This window comes from Takifugu flavidus, chromosome 16 (assembly GCF_003711565.1).
Source record: "Takifugu flavidus isolate HTHZ2018 chromosome 16, ASM371156v2, whole genome shotgun sequence".
NCBI classification, from domain to species: domain Eukaryota; kingdom Metazoa; phylum Chordata; class Actinopteri; order Tetraodontiformes; family Tetraodontidae; genus Takifugu; species Takifugu flavidus.
In genome coordinates, this window is record NC_079535.1 from 8,860,745 (window position 1) to 8,882,951 (window position 22,207).

General features: G+C 44.4%; 5 protein-coding genes across 8 annotated transcripts; 1 reads left to right on the forward strand and 4 right to left on the reverse strand.

Annotated features, from left to right (window-relative positions):
* The first annotated feature begins 306 nt into the window (after nt 1-306).
* On the forward strand, nt 307-4,376 carry ttc8 (tetratricopeptide repeat domain 8). 4 transcript variants are annotated; one of them, XM_057059214.1, is made up of 15 exons: nt 312-526; nt 792-815; nt 928-1,048; nt 1,119-1,182; nt 1,263-1,422; nt 1,663-1,752; nt 1,887-1,931; nt 2,022-2,107; nt 2,191-2,278; nt 2,373-2,483; nt 2,569-2,708; nt 2,791-2,965; nt 3,085-3,207; nt 3,503-3,586; nt 3,686-4,376. In XM_057059214.1, exons 1-15 carry the CDS (start codon nt 413-415, stop codon nt 3,800-3,802), a joined length of 1,542 nt encoding a protein of 513 aa, XP_056915194.1. In that variant the 5' UTR covers nt 312-412; the 3' UTR covers nt 3,803-4,376. The 4 variants fall into 4 exon arrangements, with proteins under 4 accessions (XP_056915195.1, XP_056915194.1, XP_056915197.1 ...); XM_057059216.1 differs by lacking the exon at nt 312-526 and adding an exon at nt 551-650; XM_057059215.1 differs by lacking the exon at nt 792-815 and having other exon boundaries at nt 307-526.
* LOC130513033 (uncharacterized) lies at nt 4,068-8,799 on the reverse strand. The gene is made up of 12 exons (XM_057011572.1): nt 8,372-8,799; nt 8,046-8,147; nt 7,618-7,875; nt 7,363-7,529; nt 6,434-6,567; nt 6,196-6,340; nt 5,875-6,115; nt 5,609-5,725; nt 5,264-5,515; nt 4,894-5,057; nt 4,627-4,763; nt 4,068-4,553 (listed from the first exon to the last, which is right to left on the reverse strand). Exons 1-12 carry the CDS (start codon nt 8,523-8,525, stop codon nt 4,391-4,393), a joined length of 2,034 nt encoding a protein of 677 aa, XP_056867552.1. The 5' UTR covers nt 8,526-8,799; the 3' UTR covers nt 4,068-4,390.
* A 322-nt stretch (nt 8,800-9,121) lies between these two features.
* Nucleotides 9,122-11,320, reverse strand: LOC130540227 (CD209 antigen-like protein E). Its single transcript, XM_057059227.1, has 6 exons — nt 11,116-11,320; nt 10,812-10,919; nt 10,411-10,671; nt 10,155-10,315; nt 9,633-9,760; nt 9,122-9,501 (listed from the first exon to the last, which is right to left on the reverse strand). The coding sequence occupies exons 1-6, from the start codon at nt 11,207-11,209 to the stop codon at nt 9,348-9,350; spliced, it is 906 nt and encodes a 301-aa protein (XP_056915207.1). The 5' UTR covers nt 11,210-11,320; the 3' UTR covers nt 9,122-9,347.
* Nucleotides 11,321-12,052: 732 nt separating this feature from the next.
* Nucleotides 12,053-13,833, reverse strand: LOC130540228 (CD209 antigen-like protein C). The gene is made up of 6 exons (XM_057059228.1): nt 13,535-13,833; nt 13,243-13,347; nt 12,871-13,137; nt 12,633-12,796; nt 12,417-12,553; nt 12,053-12,348 (listed from the first exon to the last, which is right to left on the reverse strand). The coding sequence occupies exons 1-6, from the start codon at nt 13,608-13,610 to the stop codon at nt 12,195-12,197; spliced, it is 903 nt and encodes a 300-aa protein (XP_056915208.1). The 5' UTR covers nt 13,611-13,833; the 3' UTR covers nt 12,053-12,194.
* Nucleotides 13,834-18,768: 4,935 nt separating this feature from the next.
* Nucleotides 18,769-20,578, reverse strand: LOC130540229 (CD209 antigen-like protein C). Its single transcript, XM_057059229.1, has 6 exons — nt 20,243-20,578; nt 19,951-20,055; nt 19,574-19,840; nt 19,336-19,499; nt 19,120-19,256; nt 18,769-19,051 (listed from the first exon to the last, which is right to left on the reverse strand). Exons 1-6 carry the CDS (start codon nt 20,316-20,318, stop codon nt 18,898-18,900), a joined length of 903 nt encoding a protein of 300 aa, XP_056915209.1. The 5' UTR covers nt 20,319-20,578; the 3' UTR covers nt 18,769-18,897.
* Nucleotides 20,579-22,207: the final 1,629 nt, after the last annotated feature.

The following is a 22,207-nucleotide window of genomic DNA, read 5'->3' on the forward strand; positions in this document are numbered from 1 at the left end:
CCAATCAGATCCTTCCCTTCATCAACGGAACAGCAGCTCAGAACTCGTTTCTCTTTATAAAAGTTATTATTCGGGTTTAATTGTATATCCCATTTAATGGCTGCCTTTGCGTTGAACCCATCACCAAAAATGGACTGAAAATACTTATTTGTTCACCAAATAGGATCCTAATGATACCATTTTAATTATTGGTGGTAAGACAGTAAATATTTAAGTTGCCACCTACATTAAAACGAACGTAATATACCTATAATATATGTGGTTTTGTTGGTACTGTGTTATTAGAACGTTTCGGAAATGACGTAAGGAAGCACCGCCCTCCCTAGCGTTGCTCGGCGACAGGGAGAAGCTACGCCGTCGTTGTAGATTTGCAATATTATCTCGGCACCTCTTTACTGTCCTCGTCAGATCAATGGAGGTGACAATAGACCCGCTGTTTCTGGCATGGAGCTATTTCAGGAGGCGAAAGCTCCAACAATGTGCCGACATTTGCACGAAAATACTACAAGACAACCCGTATGACCAGGTACTGTGGTGTAGCTAGCGCGATTAGCTTCCTAGCGATTAACCATCACGGAAAGCCTACTTTCATGTCGAATCTGGTACATAATCCTGATAATCAGCTGCCTTGACGTTCATCATTATTTAAGGTTAGGATTGTTCACTCTTAGTCAGCATATATCTTAACGTGGGAGGTTATTTTTTTTCATGTTTTGTTCCACACTCCATTCTTTCCCTTTATTATTCTCACCTTTTTTCCATCCTTTTCACTCACTACGTGCTCTCTTAAGGACTGCTCATTGCCTATCTCAGAGGTAACATATCTGCAAGCTGTTCTGCCTTTTAAAGCTGTTAGTAGGTCTATTTTTGACCCTGCAACCTCTTCATGCATGTGCAATAATTGGGTAAATATTGTGTGTTGTACAGGCTGCATGGAGCTTGAAGACTCGTGCTCTTACCGAGATGGTTTACATTGATGAAGTTGAGGTTGACCAGGAGGGGATTGCTGAGATGATGTTAGATGAGAGCTCTATTGCCCAAGTTGCACGTAAGTTTCACGGGTTTTTTATGTCGTCAGATGGTAAACTATTAATATAGACAATATGGGTTTCCTTCAGGTCCTGGAACATCGCTGAGACTCCCTGGAACAAGCCAGGGTGGAGGACCCAGTCAGGCTGTCCGGTACTATAATGCTCACCACTTAGCTTAAAACTAAAACAACATGCACTTAAACTTTGATCCATCTCTTATCTGTATTTAAGGCCTGTGACTCAATCAGGGCGCCCCATAACAGGTTTTGTGAGACCCAGCACTCAGTCAGGTCGTCCCGGGACGATGGAACAGGCCATTAAGACACCCCGGACAGCAAGCACAGCTCGTCCTGCCACAAGTGCTTCTGGCAGATTCATCCGCCTGGGAACAGTGAGTAAATGTGCCTGAAAATCTCAATTTGGAGCCTAAAACAATTTAAAAAAATATTATTACATTCACCTTGGAAATACATAATACTTCTAGGACATTATTTTAAATTTAATGTTATTTTTTTATACATACACAAGTGCGTGTGTGTGTGTGTGTGTGTGTGTGTGTTGCGCGTGTGTGTGTGTGTGTGTGTGTTAGAGGCCATGCATATTTATAGATGAGTTTTTTCTCTTCCTCCAGGCCTCAATGTTAACTAATCCAGATGGACCATTTATAAATTTGTCAAGACTGAATCTGGCCAAGTATTCCCAAAAGCCTAATTTATCCAGGGTAAGACTCTGAATAAGAGTAAATGCAGACATATTCATTATCTTCCCTTTTAAACTGCTTTGAGACAATACCTTTTATCAAAATGTAAAATATCTCTTGTTTGACTCTTAATATCTCTTGTTTTCTCTTGTTAGACTTTGTTTGAGTACATTTTCCATCATGAAAAAGATGTCAAAAATGTGAGTGGCACTTAAGCAAACATTTGCTTTTTTTCCACTGTAAGATTTTTTTTAAATGTATGATGTGCAAATCTTGTATTTTTTGCTTAGGCTTTAGATTTGGCCGCTCAAGCTACAGAACATGCCCAGTTCAAAGACTGGTGGTGGAAAGTTCAGCTGGGAAAATGCTACTACAGGCAAACAATCCTATATTATTTGTGTAACGGTCAAAAGTTCTGTGTTTAGAGTGGTCATTCATTCATGCCTCTGACCTTTGCAGGCTCGGTTTGTATCGAGAAGCAGAAAAACAGTTTAGATCTGCTCTCAATCACCAAGAAATTGTGGACACATATCTCTACCTTGCAAAGGTAGTAGCATCAAACCGTGACTTGCTTTGCAATGGATAAATACTCATTGAACCAAAGGATTGCATATGAATTAAAAATTCTCATCTTTTCTTAGGTTTATCAGCGCTTGGATCAGCCAATAACAGCACTCAATCTCTTCAAACAGGGTCTTGACCACTTCCCTGGGGAGGTTACGCTCCTCACAGGGATCGCTCGCATACATGAGGTGAAACGTTATTCCTAAAGAGGTGAATTCACTCCTCTGGTCTGCGTAAACCTTCATTCCTGTCTGTGCTGCGGTATTGACACAGGAGATGAACAACATCTCATCGGCCACAGAATACTACAGAGATGTGCTGAAGCAGGATAACACTCACGTGGAGGCCATAGCCTGTATAGGCAGCAATCACTTCTACACTGACCAGCCCGAGATCGCCCTGCGCTTCTACAGGTCAGAAAACCTCTTACGGCAATTCTATACAATTTGTGGTTACAACATATAAAGAAATAACGGACCCTTCTCCCTTTGCCAGACGTCTACTCCAGATGGGCGTGTATAACTGTCAGCTATACAACAACCTGGGCCTGTGCTGTTTCTACGCTCAGCAGTACGACATGACTCTGTCCTCCTTTGAGCGGGCTCTGGCGCTATCGACCAGCGACGAGGAGCAGGCTGACGTGTGGTACAACATCGGACATGTGGCTGTGGTGAGTTATTAATCCTCCAATGTGATGTAGGCTGCTATGGGGGTTGCACAAATGAAAAGGAATATTGACTTCCAGCACACAGAAACGCTCACCAGCTGCGCTGTGTTCAATGTTTGCAGGGTATAGCAGACTTGACGCTGGCCTATCAGTGTTTCAAACTTGCGTTGGCGTTTAATAACGACCATGCTGAGGCTTACAACAACCTGGCCGTGCTGGAGCTGCGCAAAGGTCGCGTTGAGCAGGTGAAAACACATTTCTCAGTTTAAAAAAAGACTCTTTTCCACTTGTACAATTTCCACAGAGCACTCAAATGGGCTGCTTTCTGATATTTGAAATCACATTTCTTTATTAACCTTGGTTGTATTCATATTTTATATTCTCCATTCAAATATAGAGCATTAACTCTATGCCCAATTTAATTTGTAAATGCTACTGAGCTGGATGCCAAAGTGATGTCTTCATTTTAATGCTTAAGATGTCCCAGCTCATTACACTTGTACAGGCAGCTGAGAGGATGACATTTGTTTTCTCCGACAGTCTAAAGCCTTCCTACAGACTGCTGCCTCTCTAGCATCTCACATGTATGAACCACACTTCAATCTCTCCATTCTCTCTGAAAAGGTAATTCATTACTTTATTAAAACAGTTCAGGGCACCTTTTGGCCCCTAATTACACTGTATCATGTAAGTTGCTGGGGTTTTTTTGTTGCCATTTTCCAGATCGGAGACCTTCAGAGTAGCTACACTGCAGCCCAAAAGGCAGAGGATGCCTTTCCGGAACACGTGGACACGCAGCAGCTTCTGAAGCAGCTTCGTGTGCATTTTGCAGCTATTTGACAGGTCATAAATGCGTTCTGCACAGATAAACTCACAAGGTGAGAATGCACCAACTCTGACTGGGATCTTTGGTTATATGGTTTCATATTGGTCCATTCAACTGCGAACAATGTTAACAATGTTAACATTGTTAACAATGCAAAACTATGAAAATCCATCACATTTAAATTCTTAGAGTTTGTGTAATTTGTAATTTGTAAATGTATTATTTCCTATAAACTGAGTGGAATTTATACAGAGCTGTATTACAAAAGAAAAGAATGTGTACGTGGTAGAAAAATGCTGCATTTTATTTATTACAGTGAAATTAGCAGCATATTTTGTAGCAGTATTTTCATAAATCCTTTATTTTCATACAGTATTTAGAAATATTCTTGCCCATTTTTTTAGCCTCAACAAAACAAAGAAACAAATTATTTATGTGTCGAGGATAGAAGCTTGGTGTCTTTCATGCATTAGAACGATCGCTGATCTGTATCTACTCAGGAAATGATGTGTTAGTGCACGCTGCTGTGTAGGCGTGTGTGACTATTATCATTAATCACATGACAATTAAAATGACGTTGTGTAAAAACCTAATTTCTTTCTTTACAATCGTGCCGCCGTTGAAACTCTGGGTAGCATTTGGCAGATCCACTTTAGCGCGTACGGACACGGAGCGTCGTTCCAGGACTTGAAGGGATTGCTTCTGGGGTAGACAGCTGCACAGTCTTCATTTCCATGGTTGTTGGGCTCGCCGTCGTTCCAGTAGCTGGAAAAATAAAAGAATTACAGGTGCGCTACACGACTTACTTTGCATTTTCCAGGGTCAGGTCAGGGGTTACCTCTCTGTCAGTCTGCTTCCGTCTGTCCATTTCCACGTCCCCTCCTCGTCGACATCCCTCAGGCCGATCCAGAAGCCACTCTCTGCTATCTTCCTCGAGGGGTTTTGATAATTATTTATCAACTCAGTTATCGCCATCTGAATGCCAGGAAACACATAACACAACATTTAACAATGAAACAGAGACTTTATATACCAGTTGTGGTTGAAGGGAGGTGATCCTGCCCTGTTTCACCTGAAATATCGAGCGAGAAAGTAGAATTCTTACGTGTTTCTCTCTGCTGTCAAGTTTGGCCAAGTCGCCTCCTTGTTTCAAGCAGAATTGCCTGGCTTCGAGCCAAGGTCGGCGAAAAATGACCTCAGAAAAAGGAAAGTAGTAACACATGGAGTTCATATACGTCCAACCTGGTAAGCAGTGCCTGCAGCCCTCCTCTGTGCCAAAAATAGAAACATGACATCATTACTATGTTCACTTGGAATGCAAGTGATAATTAAATATTTGGTTGAATACAGTTTACGATAGGACAATGAGTTATTTCTGTAAAATTGCACATATATTGTTTTACATGCATAGGTATAAAACCCTCAATATTTACTGTTCACAGTATTCTTCGAGTAGCTAAACAGGAATCTCTCACCGATCATGGGAATGTGAGATTTTAACGCCGCAATTTCCGTCAGGAGTTTGTCGGATTGTTTTTCGTAATCTTCGTTTCTTCTCTTCTGGTGATCAAGCTCCCACTTGATAACCTGCTGCTCTCTGATCACTCTCGCCAAGTCCTTCCTCGCCTCCTCCCTGCGTTGAACTGCAAGGTTGTAAGCAGCCTGTAGTTTGCTCACCTCGGCGTTGACGTCCAGTACTGCCCGCTGCCCGCCGGTGAGTTTGTTGTCTGCAGGTGGCCACGACAGAGTTTAGTGTCACCCCCCCAAAGTATTGATTTTACAATACGATAAAGGTGTTTTATGGCTCATCGGTGACTTACAATAGACTCCCAGGCCGATATCAACTGTCAGGAGGACTGCAGCTAGCACAGCCAGACACCCAGTGAGCCATTTGTGACGACTCAAACTGGATTCAGGACTGGTCAGAGACAGTGAAACTACAAAAAAAAATAAAAAATCGACAGGAAAGTCAGTGTTACTGTGGCAAGACAAAAATAATAAACCAGTGAGAGAGAAAAGTGAGAGCAGTATTATTGAATCCATCAAAGAGAAGATGACGTTGTAATTCCTATTGTTGGATTCCTACCTCGTTGCCTCTCCTGAATAGAGTGGAGAGCCTGCTCATCCCCAGTTACATCCTCTTGACTGATCAGTTTGTTATAACCGCCATCAGAATTGCCGTCTGAATCTTCCCTGTCTATCATTTTGGACTGCTGAAGAGAGCCGACCGCCGTGTTTGCCAAGGACTGATTATTTGCGAGGACATTGCCCTGTTTGTGCGTGTATGTGTGTGCAAGAGTGATGTAAAATTCTGTTAATGTGTTAAATATTTACAGAACAAGAGTCAGTCGTTTGTTTCGGTATCACATTTTATTGTTACAGCTGACAAAATGCTGTGTCCTTATTTTGGTTTTGCCTCACATATCCAGTGGAGCAGGTGCTCCTGGCAGTTACCGTTGTACCACGTCTTCCTGGCGTCGCCATAGTAATGAAAAGCTGCACAGTCTCCGCTCTGAGTTCCTTCGGTTTTAGGCTGTCCAATTCTCCAGAAGCTTGGAGGAAAGCAGAAACGTGCATTAAAGACCTGAGATACTTGTCCAGCACGTTAAGGCAGTCACGCATTGGAGGGTAAGAACAAAGCTCACAAGGTTTCAGCCGTCACGTTATTAACCCAGATCCATTTTCCTGAAGTCGCATTGCCGGTGAGGCCGATCCAAGCCCCCATCTCCCACCACGTTTCACTGGAGCTCCGCTTTGAATAATTGTCACTTATGGTTACCTGGAAGATGAGAGAGACAGGACTGGAGAACCTCACCTGTGTATTAGTTAACCCTTTTACATACAGTACAGATTCTCTAAGCCCTGGACGGACTGTCATCCATCCTCCAACTCCTGGAGGATCACAAGGGCGTTGGAGCCTTTTGGTGTGGTTGCTGGGCGACAGATGGCAGACTGTCAGTCCATCACAGGCACCCGCATCTTTAACTCACGCACTAATGGGTGAATCTGAGCCTAATGCAGCATCCTGCCTGAGACCTCGGCCGCCTTCATCAGAGGTGTAATCTGGGATCTGTTCATCCTACATGGTTCCTTAAAAACAAGATCAATTCTGACTCTTCCTGTGGGATGTGATCTAAAAACCTCTGATGTCAGCTGCATTTAAAGTCCTTGTGCCCAGTAGAAAATCACTACAGGAGGGATTTTTGCTTTTTTTAAGGTTCAGCTGGCTTTGACAGGTCACCAATCCATCAAAGAGCACACACACACCTTTCACTCACACAATCCCACTGGGGATTTGGAAATTCTGCAGAGTTCCAAATGTGGTTGAGTTTGATCTGTGAGAGGAAACTGGTCCCAGAGACATTTCATGTTGTCCTTTAGCAGATGAGGGGGAGAACATTCAAACTCCACATGAAGAGAACCTGAGCCCAGAACCTTGTTAAATACCACTAAAATCACGGTGGGACAGTCCAACATTTACAATAACAGCATCCAATAGATACTTGAAATAGATCTTTGAATCTACGACTTGTTTAGGTGCAGTAATCGTAACCCTCCCCGGCTGGTGACCGACCTGCTTCTCCAGGCTGTCGATCACGAGCAGGTCACCCCCTTGATTCACACAGTTGCCTCTGCTTTCATCCCAGTTCCTTTTGGTGTCGGATTTATTTTGAGACGAGAAATAATAGCAGGCTGATTTTAGAAGCATCCAGCCAGGCTGACATTTGTTGCAGCTTTCCACTGGTGAAAACAAGAGCATGGAATCATTTACACGCTCATTTATTTTATATTAGAACACGAGAGATCTACATAATGGAGCGTCACCTACCTAGAACACTTATGTTAGACTGCAGGTCGGTTTTCTTCATCTGTAGCTTTCCAATTTGTTTGAGGATGTTGTCTGTCAGCACCTTCTGCTGCTTCAGCTCCAGCCTCACTGAGATACCGCCGGCGCGCTGTTTAGCAGCTGTCTTCTCCGCTTCCAGCCTGGTTTTAATGATGTGGCTGTTGTTACGGTAATAGTTTACCTCAGCGAGCAGAGGTGCAATAGCTGACCCAGGGACCTCTGGATAATTATCTTTAGCACCTGAGGAATTAATAATATAAAATACCATAAGGATCCAGAGGAGAAGAGGAGTCTTTTCCACAGAGATCACAAGCAAACAAGGGTTTTCAAACATCTTTCCTCAAGTTAAAATAGCATTTTGATATTCTACTACACTACTCGGTATTGTCTTTATCAGCACTCGTGCTTACAGTAAATCCCTATGACAACCGCAGCCATGAGCAGAATAAGGTTCAGCAGACTGAGACACTTGATAGCCAGCGGATAGTGTGGATCTGCAGAAGCAGCCCCCCCTGAAACAGACAGTGCGCCGCTCATTTAATCACAATAGTGTATTTTACATTCTTCTATACTCTCAGCATGTAGGCTAATTAACACAAAGGAGGTCATTTTGATCATACTCAAATAATCTGAAGGTTTTGAAAATACACGCTCGAAACATTGTCAAGTATATAGTCAGTAAAGTCAAACCCTTAGTTAGATAACTGGTTAAAGAACATTTATACATGAGCTGTACCTTGTCCAAATGTCCGGTGCTGAAGTGTCGAAGCTCCATGGCTGTTCGAACCTTTAAAAATCTTCTGCTGATGTGACATTTTCTTCTCAAACTGACGGTGAAACGGACCTACTAAACAGTTGCAATGGTGCTTATTGATCTGTTTACCTCCCATCTGCTGCTTCTACCAGGAAGTGTGTGTTTGTTTCTATTCATGTGGGTTCCAGGTTTAAAGGAATTGGCTCATTTTCTGGGGTTGGACTTTGTGGGGACAAAATTATAGTTCTGTACATTAAATAAGCAATAAACTTTTCTCAGTTACAATTAAGATGAAAAATAAAAAACAGCACCTTTCTCCAAATTAGAATTTTTGAATGGATCACGTTTCAATTTCTGTCATTTTCTGCAATTCAACTTATTTTCTTATTCTTCTTAAACCATGTGTGAGTTTTTTTCTGGATGATTTGATATTAAATAACTATTCCACATTTTCAGGGACGGATTCTTTTCCAGGTTTTCTATTCTACAGGTAGACAATGCTTTCACCCAGGGTACCACCTCCTTTGGCAAAAGCAGTTTCTGCCTGGTAGGACACAAAACCTGGCTTGAATCTGGCCCCAAGGACTGGATTTGTCTTCCCTGTACATCTGCACAAGCTCAGTAGGACATGTAAAACTTCTCTGGACTCCAAAGAGTGTGAAGAACACGATAAAGGTGGAGTTATGGCATTAAAATATTTTACACCAGTCATGATTGAAAAGAAGAAGAAAGTGCAACAGCCTGAGCCAACTTTAATTACAAGCACTAGCATGTTTTGCCATCATCTTGACCTCATCAACATTTCAAGGTTCAGTCTTAGCAACAATCCCTTGTTTGCTACACATTTAAACACTTTTCATGTAGTTTTCTTATATGGCTTTGTCCCTGTTACACATAAAGATTTTGCTGTGAAGACCAATAAGAAGAGGTGAACCCCAACATCCACGGTGCAAAGACATTAACCCCACTTGTGTTCTGCTTTTTCACAAATCCATTTCTTGTTTTGGGCATTGCAATTTGTGTCGCCCCATGCCTTGAAAAAGTTTTCTCTGGCATAAACCGCAACGCAGACGTCATCTTTAACGCCGGTTGGGTTCCCGTCCATCCAGTACCTGCGACAGATTTGAAGAAGTGAGATGTGATATGTCATCAAACAGACTAACAATATATCTCACAGTAAATAAACCACACAAATAGCGGTTGTTTCTATGGTAGCACCCTGTTGGAGAGCGATAGGCCTTACCCCTCGACCAGTAACTTTCCATCCGGCCATTTCCAAGAGTCTTCCCGAGCTAAATTCCTCAGTCCAACCCAGAAGCCCACACTTGAGTTCGGTTCCAGGTTTTGTACCAGGTGCATGACGGTTGAGTTCTATCACAAGTGATGCGATTTAAAGTCCAAATGATATATTTTTGTACATTTACATGAACTTCAACAAAAGAAAACCCAGAAAACTCTTTTAACACCTACTTGCCACTATGATGACGGGGCATTATTTGACTTAACCAGGGTTTCAAATGGTTTGGTTTTAAGAAACTGGCTATTTTTCTTTTAGCGTGCTTGTTTTATGCTTGAAACAGTGGCAGATTGGATGGGCAGCAGCCATGCAATTTTTGCTGGGTTCAGAACTGTTTAATTCAGTGACAATTTACCCAATTTTCTTTCAAATACCTCTGAAAGCCCAAAAGTGGTTTGCGGAGATGCTGCCACCTGTCTGCCAATGCAGTGGCGATTATACAGTGAGTTTTAAATGTCGCTCACCCACCTGTTTGACTGTGCTGTTGATGACTGCCAGGTCGCCTCCATACAACTGGCAAAAATGTCTGGCTTGTGACCACGATTTATACCCCATAGATTCAAAAGGGAAGAAGTAGCACATGGAGTTGAACCAAACCCAGTCTGGCAGACAGAGTCGACACGCCTGCTCTGTGGTGATAGGAAACAAGGACAAATGACTGACTGGAGCCACCTCGAATGAAAGAAAAGGCACGTGCGCTCGGGAAAACTCCAGGGACTCGTACCAGTCTTTGGTAACTGGTATTTCAGCAGTGCAATGTTCTTAGTTATCTTATCCATGTTTTTTTGGTAGTCGTTGTTCCTCTTGGTCTGGTGCTCCAGCTCCCACTTTGTTTTTGTCGAGTCTTTCAGCTCGCTGTCCAGCTGTTTCTTGTAATTGTTTGTGGACTCAAACGCAGCCTTGTAAGATGCTTCCATGTCGTTCAGCTCACTCCTGATATCTTCCACATCCTCCAATGTAAGCTGGTTCCCTTTCATATTGCTGTCTATGTAAGAGAATGGGTGATCACATGGTTTTAGGAAGGAACTGATTAGAGAACAATCAATAAATGAAGACTGTATTGGTGATTAAAGCGGTCAATATCTATTGATTACCATCGCATTCTTAAGAGTTAATCGAACTTACGGTAGATACCCAGGCCAATGTTGAGCATCAATAAAACAACAGCGAGGCCAGTGAGACCCGCTACAACTGGGCTCCAAATGCTGACGTATGTCTTCTGAAATCTGTGCCCTACACAGAGACATAAAGTGCATTAAACGGTCAAAAACAGCCATATCAAGCAGATAATACACTTTGAGCACAGGCAGCAGTGGTGCGGTTTGATTTTTTTAACCATTTCAACCCATTCAGTCTGCCAAAATTTTAAGGTAAATGTAAAAAAAATCAAATAAAAACAATAACCAAGATAACTTGGATTTTACTCAACCTGGCTGCCCCTGCTGTGAAAAGAAGTTGTCAGGATGCTCCAGGTTGTCATCTTCACAAACCAGTGTGTTAAAACCTGTCTCCATATTGGCCATCGGTCAAATGAGCACACGTCCAAGAGCGACAGCATTCTCGCATCAGCAATAACAAAGAGTTCCAGCTAGGTGTCTTGCGCAAGAAAGAAGAAGTGAAAGGCTTATGCCACCAATTTTGATTGACTTGCACTTGTGAAATTTTCCCAATGCCGGGAAACTTAATATGCAGAAAAATCAAACAAACATTTTTTAGTTTTAAATTCAGGCCACAGATTCTGGATTAATAAACAAATCGCACATTAGATTCCATTGTATTGTTGACCTTTATTATTCTTTGTCCACAGCATCAAAGGCGAATCCCTGACGTTAGCACAGCGCTCAACCCTAATAAAAAAGAACAAAATCTGACGTAAACCAAGTTTATTGATTGTACTTTCTGGTTTATATCACCGTTTGTGCAGCAGCAGAATTGAAACTGACAGTGCTGTTGATAGCTGTGAGCTGTTGGACGGCGGAACTTTTCCCCTGCAGCTGTTTTTGAGGAAACTATGGGGTGTCCACATGGGTTTCTTCCCCTCAGAATCAATGTTCTCCTGTTGGCCCAAACGCTCTGCTCAGCGGCGTTCAGATTAAATATTCACTGCAAACCCCGTAGAAATTTCTTTATTCTGAAAACATCACCCGCCACTGTGTGGAAATAGCACTAATCCAGACTTCATGTGAAGACATAAGATAGACATAAGAGCGGTTTATCAAAAATGGCCACAAACTGCACACGCAGCATTTTGGACTGTTATTGGAGTGATAGTTGTTGAAATAGTTTCATTTCCCTTTTTACTGGAAGACAGTCATCAATGCAACTGTGCATGTGCATGATGGAGCAACAATGAGTATGAAACAGCCTTTTTTTGGGGCAAAAATACAGAAACTTTATTCTTTTGGGGAAAATGACACCAGCAATTGATAAATGGTGATGAAACGCAGTTGAAATTATGCACAAATGGAGTTCATTGGGGAAAATAGAAACATTATTCTTTGTTTTCCTCTACTTTAAAGCTTTTTCACATATCCAGTACAGTCTAGTTCCTCTACAACTGACATCATTACGTGTCTTCCAGGGGTTTTGTTCACTGTAATATGAAGCCCCACAGTCTTCTCCATTGTGTCCGCTGTCATTGGGCTCTCCATCCCTCCAGAACCTTTATAATGGAAATAAAGTTACAATCACCCATGACAATCACTTGTCGTTCGACAGGGGTTCTCTCACCTCTGCTCCACCTCAGTTACGTTATTGAGCCACACCCACGTTCCTTCAATCTCTGTGTCTCTAAGGCCAAGCCAGAAGGAGCTGTCCCAGACAGGTTTACTTCCTATCAGAGATTCAATGTTGTGGCTCACGAACGTCTGGGGAAGTTTTAAAAAAAAAGGTCTGGTTTGTAGACTATGTCTGGCGGTGGTCTTGACCCGCTTGGCGTTGACCCACCTGCTCCTCTGGGCTGTCGACGATGACCAGGTCGGCTTCTCGTCTGATGCAGTCCTCTCTGCTGTCATCCCAGTTCTTTTTGAGTTTTTGGTTCTCAGCATAAGAAAAGAAATAGCAAGAGGACATAAAATGGGTCCACCTGGAGGGACAGCCACAGCTTTCCACTGGCAGAAAGAAAGAAATGTCAGCGTAGGTGTTTGAGCATGAACGCATCTATCCACCAGCATCTCCGCCTCACCCAGAGCAGTGTAATTGGCCTTCAAGCTAGCTTTCTCCTTTTCCATCGCCTCCATCTGCCTCTGATACTTGTCATTGATGACCTTCAGCTCAGTGATCTGCTTCTTCATTTGGGCATGGTTTTGGACCGCTGTGTCTAAGGCAGACTTTGCCGTGTCTCTGGCTTCCACCACGTTACTGTGGTTGCTCATGAGGTCGTCCAGCCCACCGAGGAGCTCAGCTGCAGCGGCGTGCGTATCGTGCAGGGAGCCTTGCCTGGCTTTGGCACCTGCAGAGGTGAAACCCATTTATTCTTGAGCAGACAATGTGATTAAAAATCAATGCCGAGAAGAGAACGTGGGAAATAAAAGATTTGGTGGACAGTTGTTCTCACAGTTGATCCCAGTGGCAATGGCTGCTATCAGCAAAATTGCGTTCAACAATCCCAGACCCAACACGACCAGTCGATGGTTTGGCAAAGCAGGCACAGCCGGGAAAACTAATAACCGAAAAGAAAACAAGCTATTTCCCAAAAATTACAGTGAAAGGAACAATGGGAGAAAAAAAAGTACAATAGTTTCATTGTGTTTGTTCATGTTTTTGTCATTCTGGACTCTCCTAAATAGAGTTCTGAACCTGAATCAAGACAAAACATGAAAAAGAACAGAAGAGAGAAATATTGGTACCTTGTCTACATGATTCTAGGTAGTGGAAGAATTGGCCCTTTATGCTGTCCAGATTCCTTCTCTGGAAATTCTCCATGGCCGCGCTGACTCACATTCAGTTGCTCAGCTGTCCGTCTTCTCTTTTATACCCGGAGGAGGCAGAGTCAGTCAGAACGTGATCGCTTCCTGGTGGTGGGTGATCTTGTGTGCAGGTATCGTAGGAATTATCCAAGGATGAACATGAATAGCATTTGTAAATGTAGCACAAAAGCTACCAAATTTTTTGTTTCGAGATTAGATCTCTGGTGCTGCTCAATGGTGCCACTTCTGTAAGGTCAGGACCACTGGAGGGCCAATTGGGTGGTGGTTCCTGGGGAACCTGCCCCATGGGGGCCAGCATGGGGGCCATTTGGTCCCAGACGGTGGAGGCTGCCACAGGTTGCAGAATCTTGTCCTAATACCTCTATACGGGAATTGCCCCCTCCCAAAAATGGGACGAGCGACACTGGTGCGTCAGCACTGTGCCGAGAGCTCAAGAGTGAAACCCCGTATCGGTGCGTGTATCGCTTTAAGAAAGAATCACGTGACCGATACAGGAATTGTATCGTTTGGATGAGCCGCGCCAAAGTGTGTTTATAAGGAAACAAACTGTATCGACATGTCGTGGTTTTGTTGGATGGAGTTTTGCAGTTGCGCAATTATGGATCGTTCTAAGAAGTTTTCCCCAGTGTGGAATAATTTTGATCTTGTGACTCCAAACAAGGGAAATCTTTTTACTTTGAGCATTGTTTACTGTTATATACAATTTTTAACGGTGGCGCTTTATCAGTTTATCAAGTGAATGACCTGTGATACATATGATAGTCAAGTCGAACCCATCTCCAGCACCCGAGGAGATCAACTTAACCAATGTTCCTTCCGACTACCACGACCTGCAGCAGGTTTTCAGCACAGCATCTGCCTCCTCGTTACCCCCCCATAGACCTTACGACTGCGCCATAGACTTGCTCCCCGGCACCACTCTTCCCACCAAGAGACTTTTTCACCTTGCCAAGCCAGAGCAGGAGGCAATGGAGAAGTACATTACAGAGTCAGTGGCAGCCGGTCTCTTTCGTCCCTCCTCATCTCCCGTGGGGGTGGGGTTCTTCGTAGAAAAGAAAGATAAATCCTTACGCCCCTGTATTGACTACACCGGACTAAATGACATCACTGAAGAACAAGTACCCTCTCCCTCTGATTGACTCAGCTTTCAGCCCCCTACACACCGCTACGGTGTTTACTAAATTAGATTTGAGAAACGCTTATCACCTCATCAGAATCCGGGAGGGGGACGAGTGGAAAACGGCTTTCAACACCCCGCTAGGCCACTTCGGCTACTTGGTGATGTCCTTTGGACTCACTAATGCCCCTGCCGTGTTCCAATGTCTAGACAACGACGTGCTGCGGGATCTGCTGAATAAGTCGGTGTTCGTTTACCTGGATGACATACTGATCTTTTCCAGATCATTGGAGGAGCATGTTGGGCACGTGCGGGAAGTGTTGAAGAGACTATTGGAAAATAAGCTGTACGCCAAAGCAGAAAAGTGAATTCCATGCATCCTCTGTAAGTTTCCTAGGCTTTGTGATTGAGAAGGGACAGCTTCGCGCAGATCCCTCCAAGGTGGCAGCAGTCAAGGACTGGCCCGTGCCCAAGACCCGCAAGCAGCTTCAGCATTTCTTAGGCTTTGCCAATTTCTATCGACGTTTCATACGAAACTACAGCCGCCTGGCAGCACCACTCGCACGTCTCACGTCCCCCAAGCTCACTTTCGTCTGGTCTCCAGTTGAACAGCAGGCCTTCGAAAAACGAAAACATGTTTATTAATACCCCTGTCCTTACGCACCCAGATCCGGAGCGACAGTTCGTGGTTGAAGTTGATGCCTCAGACTCCAGGGTAGGGGCCGTCCTCTCTCAGCACCAGGCCACCGATAATAAGCTTCACCCCTGCGCCTTTTTCTCACGCCGTCCCTCCCCAGCAGAAGCCAATTATGATGTAGGTAACCGGGAACTCCTGGCGGTGGTCCTGGCTCTGCAGGAGTGGAGGCACTGGCTGGAGGGAGGGACACAGCCTTTCATCGTGTGGACGGACCACAAAAATCTCGCCTACTTGCTCGCCGCCTGAACTCACGACAGGCCCGCTGGGCCCTGTTCCTCAGCAGGTTCCGCTTCAAGATCACCTATCGCCCCGGCTCGCGGAACACAAAGCCTGATGCACTCTCCCGCCAGTTTTCCTTGGAGGAGAGGGAGCCCTCCAGGGACAGTTGGTCCCAGACAGATGCCCGCCAGACCGGCTGTTCGTCCCACCGTCTGCCCGGTCATCGGTACTCTCATGGGGACACGCCTCCCGAATAGCCTGCCACCCAGGAGTTCATCGCACTTTAGCCCTCATCCGACAGCGCTTCTGGTGGCCATCCATGGCGGCGGACGTCCGGACCTTTGTTGCTGCGTGCACCGTGTGTATGCGCAGCAAATCTTCACACAGGGCCCCCGCAGGACTCCTGCAGCCGCTACCCATTCCCCCTCGTCCCTGGTCCCACATCGCTGTGGACTTCGTTACCGGACTGCCCCCCTCTGAAGGAACACGACTATCTTAACAGTGGTCGATCGTTTCTCCAAGGCAGTACATTTTGTTCCCCTTCCTAAACTCCCCACCGCCTTGGAGACAGCAAACCTCCTGATTCAACATGTTTTTAGACTCTATGGAATTCTGCAAGACATTGTTTCAGACCGCGGACCTCAATTCACCTCCCGGGTGTGGAAGGCGTTCTGCCGGGCCCTGGGAACCACCTCCAGCCTCTCCTCGGGTTACCACCCCCAGTCCAACAGGCAGACGGAACGAGCCAACCAGAGTTTGGAGGCATCCCTGCATTGTGTGGTCTCCCGCCTCCCGTCCTCCTGGGCCTCACATCTACCCTGGGTGGAGTCCGCCCACAACTCTCTCGTCAGCGCAGCAACCGGTCTGTCTCCCTTCATGGTCAACCACGGCTACCAACCTCCTCTGTTCCCCAGCCAAGAGTCTGACACGGCAGTACCCTCAGTCCGAGCCCAGTTCCGCCAGATCACAGGTGTGGCGGGAGACTCGAGCCAGACAGGACAGGGGAGCGTAACAGGCGCCTGGCAGACCGCCACCGAGCACCAGCGCCTAATTACCAAGTGGGTCAGCAGGTGTGGCTCTCCTCACGCGATCTCCCCCTCCAGACGGATTCTAGGAAACTTGCCCCCAGGTACATCGGCCCTTACCCGTGGACAAAATCATCAACCCTTGTGCAGTCCGTCAGAGTTGATGTGTGATTACGGGGTACTGTTGTGGTTCTTGAACGTGACTCGTTTCTTCCCCCCTCCATTCACCTGCAGGAGCGACTGCCAGGGGCGGGCCGACCCCTGGGGAGCGCTGAGCCGCTGACGCACCTGCAGCTCGTTGCTTTGATTCGGCAGCTACTTAAACTCCCCTCTCTTTGCCTCCTGTGCCGGATTGTTGTTTCACCACAGCACCTAGCTCCCATCTGTTGTGATTTCCAGTTTTCGCCTCCTGTTTTCCGTGGTTTCTTCCAGCCTGAGTTTGTTCCAGTGCCTCGTCACTGCGTTTTCATTTGTACTTTTTCTTGACGGTTTTTTCTTTATGGTGACTTTAGTTCGTAGATTCTGTTACTTTGCTAGAATTGATTTTCGTTGCTACTCTGACTCCTTGTCTTGCACCTTGTTATTAATAAAGAGCCATATCCTCTACTCTGCATCTGGGTCCAGGCCTCCTTGACTTCCCATAACAAAGAGTGATAATGAGGTAGCTTAATCATCAGTGTTGGACAAAAATGTCAAATCAGTGAAAAGCTCGAAGCTTTAGAAGTTGTTGGAAGAACTAATGCAAAGTGACTCCATGGAGGAGATGTCTTTGAAGAGGCATCACATTTGGGGCTCTCCTTCACACAACTAGTCCTTTTCTTCACTGCAACTGGCATCAAACCATGATTGCCTTGGATGTTTAATGTTCAAAAATGCTGCACAGTCCTCCCCCAAAGATCCATAATTGTTCGGCTCCCCTTGTATCCAGTACCTAAACAAAATATACAGGTTATACAGCTTTGCCTTCTATTTTTGCATGCCATGAGTTGCTGGTAATTATCTACAAAAAGGATTTGAAGCAATTTTCTGTTCAGCCTCTTTCACAGCTCATTTGATTGTTTTTGCTTCGTACACGTTTTACAATTCATAGTCTCCTTAATTGAAGCACAGAATCAGCGTCTTATGTGTAACATTTGCATGTTTAATTCCATTCTCGTGACTGACACTTGCAGTAACTGGCACAGAGAATGGCAGCTAAGCGAACCACTAAAACCAGCTGCATTTTACACCACATCAGTGAGGCTCCACTCTCAACATCTAATGCATCTTAACAATGCTGAAAAATGAATGTAAACCTTTTAACTTTCCCAGTTTAAAAAGGCAACCCAGAGGCTCAGACTCCTCACCCTTTGCCAAGCTCTTGAGTCACATTACATATCCACACCCAGCTGCCCTCTGCCTGCACATCTGAGTCCAATCCAGGTCCCTCTTCCCTTCCACCATGGATGCGTACCCGGATCCAGCTTTGGCAGGTACTGAAAAATATTTAGCTGCAAAACAGATTAAATGGCAACACTAAACTCAAATAAACAGTTGCCTTTGACACCATTTCTTTAAGCCTTTTCACCTGCTCCTCTATGTTATCGATCACAGTCAGATTTCCCCCACGGGCTCTACAGTCCGTCCTGCTGTCCCACCAGTTCAAGGGCAGGGATGCAGATTTAGAATGAAAGTAGCAGGTTATGTTAAGTAGAAGCCACCCAGGCTTGCACCGGCCGCAGCTGTTTTCTGTTGAATGCGGCACACTGGAGTTGACAGGAAGCAGAGATTTTATTTTGAAAATAAGAATTTAGAAGCGTCTCACTGATCTCAGATGTGTTGGAATGCAGGGTTGCTCTCTCCTGCTGCAGCTTCTGAAGCTTAAGCTGAAGGTTGTCGCTTATGCTTGTGTTGCTCCGTAGCTGCATTTTCAGCTGACTGATCACCTCTTCCGTCCTGGAGAACTTTTAGGGCTTCAGTTTTGTCAGCATGCAGTTGTTTTGACAGTTGTTGAAATAGTTTCATTTCCCTTTTTACTGAAAGACAGTCATCAATGCAACTGTGCATGTGCATGATGGGGCAACAATGAGTATGAAACAGACTTTTTTTTTTGGCTAAAATACAGAAACTTTATTGTTTTGGGAAAAATGACACCAGCAATTAATAAATGGTGATTAAACGCAGTTGAAATTATGCACAAATGGAGTTCATTGGGGAAAATAGAAACATTATTCTTTGTTTTCCTCTACTTTAAAGCTTTTTCACATATCCAGTACAGTCTAGTTCCTCTACAATTGGCATCATTACGTGTCTTCCAGGGGTTTTGTTCACTGTAATATGAAGCCCCACAGTCTTCTCCATGGTGTCCGCTGTCATTGGGCTCTCCATCCCTCCAGAACCTTTATAATGGAAATAAAGTTACAATCACCCATGACAATCACTTGTCGTTCGACAGGGGTTCTCTCACCTCTGCTCCACCTCAGTTACGTTATTGAGCCACACCCACGTTCCTTCAATCTCTGTGTCTCTAAGGCCAAGCCAGAAGGAGCTGTCCCAGAAAGGTTTACTTCCTATCAGAGATTCAATGTTGTGGCTCACGAACGTCTGGGGAAGTTTTAAAAAAAAAGGTCTGGTTTGTAGACTATGTCTGGCGGTGGTCTTGACCCGCTTGGCGTTGACCCACCTGCTCCTCTGGGCTGTCGACGATGACCAGGTCGGCTTCTCGTCTGATGCAGTCCTCTCTGCTGTCATCCCAGTTCTTTTTGAGTTTTTGGTTCTCAGCAGTAGAAAATAAATAGCAAGAGGACATAAAATGGGTCCACCTGGAGGGACAGCCACAGCTTTCCACTGGCAGAAAGAAAGAAATATCAGCGTAGGTGTTTGAGCATGAACGCATCTATCCACCAGCATCTCCGCCTCACCCAGAGCAGTGTAATTGGCCTTCAAGCTAGCTTTCTCCTTTTCCATCGCCTCCATCTGCCTCTGATACTTGTCATTGATGACCTTCAGCTCAGTGATCTGCTTCTTCATTTGGGCATGGTTTTGGACCGCTGTGTCTAAGGCAGACTTTGCCGTGTCTCTGGCTTCCACCACGTTACTGTGGTTGCTCATGAGGTCGTCCAGCCCACCGAGGAGCTCAGCTGCAGCGGCGTGCGTATCGTGCAGGGAGCCTTGCCTGGCTTTGGCACCTGCAGAGGTGAAACCCATTTATTCTTGAGCAGACAATGTGATGTGATTAAAAATCAATGCCGAGAAGAGAACGTGGGAAATAAAAGATTTGGTGGACAGTTGTTCTCACAGTTGATCCCAGTGGCAATGACTGCTATCAGCAAAATTGCGTTCAACAATCCCAGACCCAACACGACCAGTCGATGGTTCGGCAAAGCAGGCACAGGCGGGAAAACTAATAACCGAAAAGAAAACAAGCTATTTCCCAAAAATTACAGTGAAAGGAACAATGGGAGAAAAAAAAGTACAATAGTTTCATTGTGTTTGTTCATGTTTTTGTCATTCTGGACTCTCCTAAATAGAGTTCTGAACCTGAATCAAGACAAAACATGAAAAAGAACAGAAGAGATAAATATTGGTACCTTGTCTACATGATTCTAGGTAGTGGAAGAATTGCCCCTTTATGCTGTCCAGATTCCTTCTCTGGAAATTCTCCATGGCCGCGCTGACTCACATTCAGTTGCTCTGCTGTCCGTCTTCTCTTTTATACCCGGAGGAGGCAGAGTCAGTCAGAACGTGATCGCTTCCTGGTGGTGGGTGATCTTGTGTGCAGGTATCGTAGGAATTATCCAAGTGTTAGGTTCAAACGACCTGAAACACGAGAAAAACAAATGAGGCAAAGACAACAGTTTTGAATTTTACTTGCAAGGAGAACGGAGAGATGTGCTCAGTTACAGATCTCCAACACGTTCTGACGCACAACTTCCGCCATCCTTCCTTTATTGAAATTAGGAGGTCCCTAGTTACACAGAATTCAAATGTGCCTAAAGGGAGGGGGAAAACACAAGACAGCAGGTCCCAAACAAAGCAAAAGACTGTAAATCATAATGGTGAGATTATACGTAGGTCTTCACTGATTTCATTAGCTTAGCTCGCAAACAGCACATTCTTCCATGTCAGACAGATTAAAAGAACACCTGGGTCAGGCCCTGCAGCTCTATCTCCAGTCAATGTTGGGGAAAATGCAGGGTTGGAATGCAGGGTTGCTCTCTCCTGCTGCAGCTTCTGAAGCTTAAGCTGAAGGTTGTCGCTTATGCTTGTGTTGCTCTGTAGCTGCATTTTCAGCTTCTGACTGATCACCTCTTCCGTCTTCAGTGTTTTAAGGGTGTCCTGGAGAACTTTTAGGGCTTCAGTTTTGTCAGCGTGCAGTTGTTTGGTCTCTGCGAGTGTTTGTATGGCTCTTTGGAAGGGGTCAGTCACTTCACTGGCTTGGCCACCTGTGAAATTAGGCCATCTTTAAGCTGATGAATTCACTTACAAGTAAGGTTTTTACATATATATATATACACACACACATTTACCAAACCATACAAAACCATCATTCAACCTCAGCAAAATTATATATACATCTTTTTTTAATGACATATATAACATTCAATCAGCTAGAATGGCTGTATTTCAGATACTCACAGTAAATTCCAATAGCAATGGCAGCAAACAGTAGAATAATGTTTAGCAGTCCCAAACAGCCAATAACCAGTGGATACAGTGGAAGATGTCTGGACCCAACGTTGACCATGTACAAAGATCCTGAACAAACAGTTTGGTGTGAGGTGACAGGGAACATCTTTAGTCACGTGAATCACACATTAATACCTTTGCTGTTTGCCCTCATCTGTGGTGTTGTAGTAGTCAGTTGAAACCATGTCTGCTGAATATCCAGCTACTTGTCAGGTTTTCCCTCCCACAGAGATATCTGCAACCGATCTTTGCTGGGTGCTCTGTAAATATTGCATAACCTGCGCGTATGTCTCTGTGCATGTCCATACTTTCCATTTGACTCTCTTAGAAACTAAATTATTATTTTGAAAGTATTGCTTAAAGTTATATAGTACATATTGAAACATACAGTACTCTTAAGATGTTAGGATAAAATTATTTTTCAACTTATGTTCTAATTTTTTTTTTATTATTTAATTACCAAAGAAGAAAAAGGCCTGAATAGTTTTCCCTCAAACATTGCTACACATATATTTAAACTAACCTTTGCATGTATTCATAGTTAAGGAGATCTACATTTATTAGGTAAAGGTTTAGCTAAGGTACAAGATTGGAAAACCCTGAATACCCTCCAAAAAATGGTTTTAACGTTATGATACATCTTTTATTTTGACAATTTCCGGTTTCAAACAGGATGCACCTGATAAATTATTGTTTTGGTGCTTTGGTTCGGTTTTATTCTGGCAGAGACGTTCAGAACAAATCACTTTTATTGCGTGTTAAAGTTTCCACAGCATTTTATGCAGTCTTGTAATAGGGAGTATTTTCTTTTCTTTTAAAGCGACTCGTCAAGCTAACCACACCGCACACTTACCCGTTGCCGGAAA

What these genes read in the sequence shown, in the direction of transcription:
- LOC130540229 (XM_057059229.1), bottom strand. Translation starts at nt 20,318, where the DNA reads ATGGAGAATTTCCAGAGAAGGAATCTGGACAGCATAAAGGGGCAATTC. An exon ending in CCTAGAATCATGTAGACAAG is followed by an intron (nt 20,056 to 20,242) that starts GTACCAATATTT and finishes TTCGGTTATTAG; the next exon opens with TTTTCCCGCCTGTGCCTGCT. An exon ending in GGCCAATTACACTGCTCTGG is followed by an intron (nt 19,500 to 19,573) that starts GTGAGGCGGAGA and finishes TCTTTCTGCCAG; the next exon opens with TGGAAAGCTGTGGCTGTCCC.
- ttc8 (XM_057059214.1), top strand. Translation starts at nt 413, where the DNA reads ATGGAGGTGACAATAGACCCGCTGTTTCTGGCATGGAGCTATTTCAGG. An exon ending in GGACCCAGTCAGGCTGTCCG is followed by an intron (nt 1,183 to 1,262) that starts GTACTATAATGC and finishes TCTGTATTTAAG; the next exon opens with GCCTGTGACTCAATCAGGGC. An exon ending in GCAAAGGTCGCGTTGAGCAG is followed by an intron (nt 3,208 to 3,502) that starts GTGAAAACACAT and finishes TTTCTCCGACAG; the next exon opens with TCTAAAGCCTTCCTACAGAC.
- LOC130513033 (XM_057011572.1), bottom strand. Translation starts at nt 8,525, where the DNA reads ATGGGAGGTAAACAGATCAATAAGCACCATTGCAACTGTTTAGTAGGT. An exon ending in GGTTGTCATAGGGATTTACT is followed by an intron (nt 7,876 to 8,045) that starts GTAAGCACGAGT and finishes TTAATTCCTCAG; the next exon opens with GTGCTAAAGATAATTATCCA. An exon ending in AACGTGACGGCTGAAACCTT is followed by an intron (nt 6,341 to 6,433) that starts GTGAGCTTTGTT and finishes CTTTCCTCCAAG; the next exon opens with CTTCTGGAGAATTGGACAGC.
- LOC130540227 (XM_057059227.1), bottom strand. Translation starts at nt 11,209, where the DNA reads ATGGCCAATATGGAGACAGGTTTTAACACACTGGTTTGTGAAGATGAC. An exon ending in TTCACAGCAGGGGCAGCCAG is followed by an intron (nt 10,920 to 11,115) that starts GTTGAGTAAAAT and finishes GTCTCTGTGTAG; the next exon opens with GGCACAGATTTCAGAAGACA. An exon ending in TCAACAGCACAGTCAAACAG is followed by an intron (nt 9,761 to 10,154) that starts GTGGGTGAGCGA and finishes CACTTGTGATAG; the next exon opens with AACTCAACCGTCATGCACCT.
- LOC130540228 (XM_057059228.1), bottom strand. Translation starts at nt 13,610, where the DNA reads ATGGAGAATTTCCAGAGAAGGAATCTGGACAGCATAAAGGGCCAATTC. An exon ending in CATTGCCACTGGGATCAACT is followed by an intron (nt 13,138 to 13,242) that starts GTGAGAACAACT and finishes TCACCTCTGCAG; the next exon opens with GTGCCAAAGCCAGGCAAGGC. An exon ending in GTAACTGAGGTGGAGCAGAG is followed by an intron (nt 12,349 to 12,416) that starts GTGAGAGAACCC and finishes TCCATTATAAAG; the next exon opens with GTTCTGGAGGGATGGAGAGC.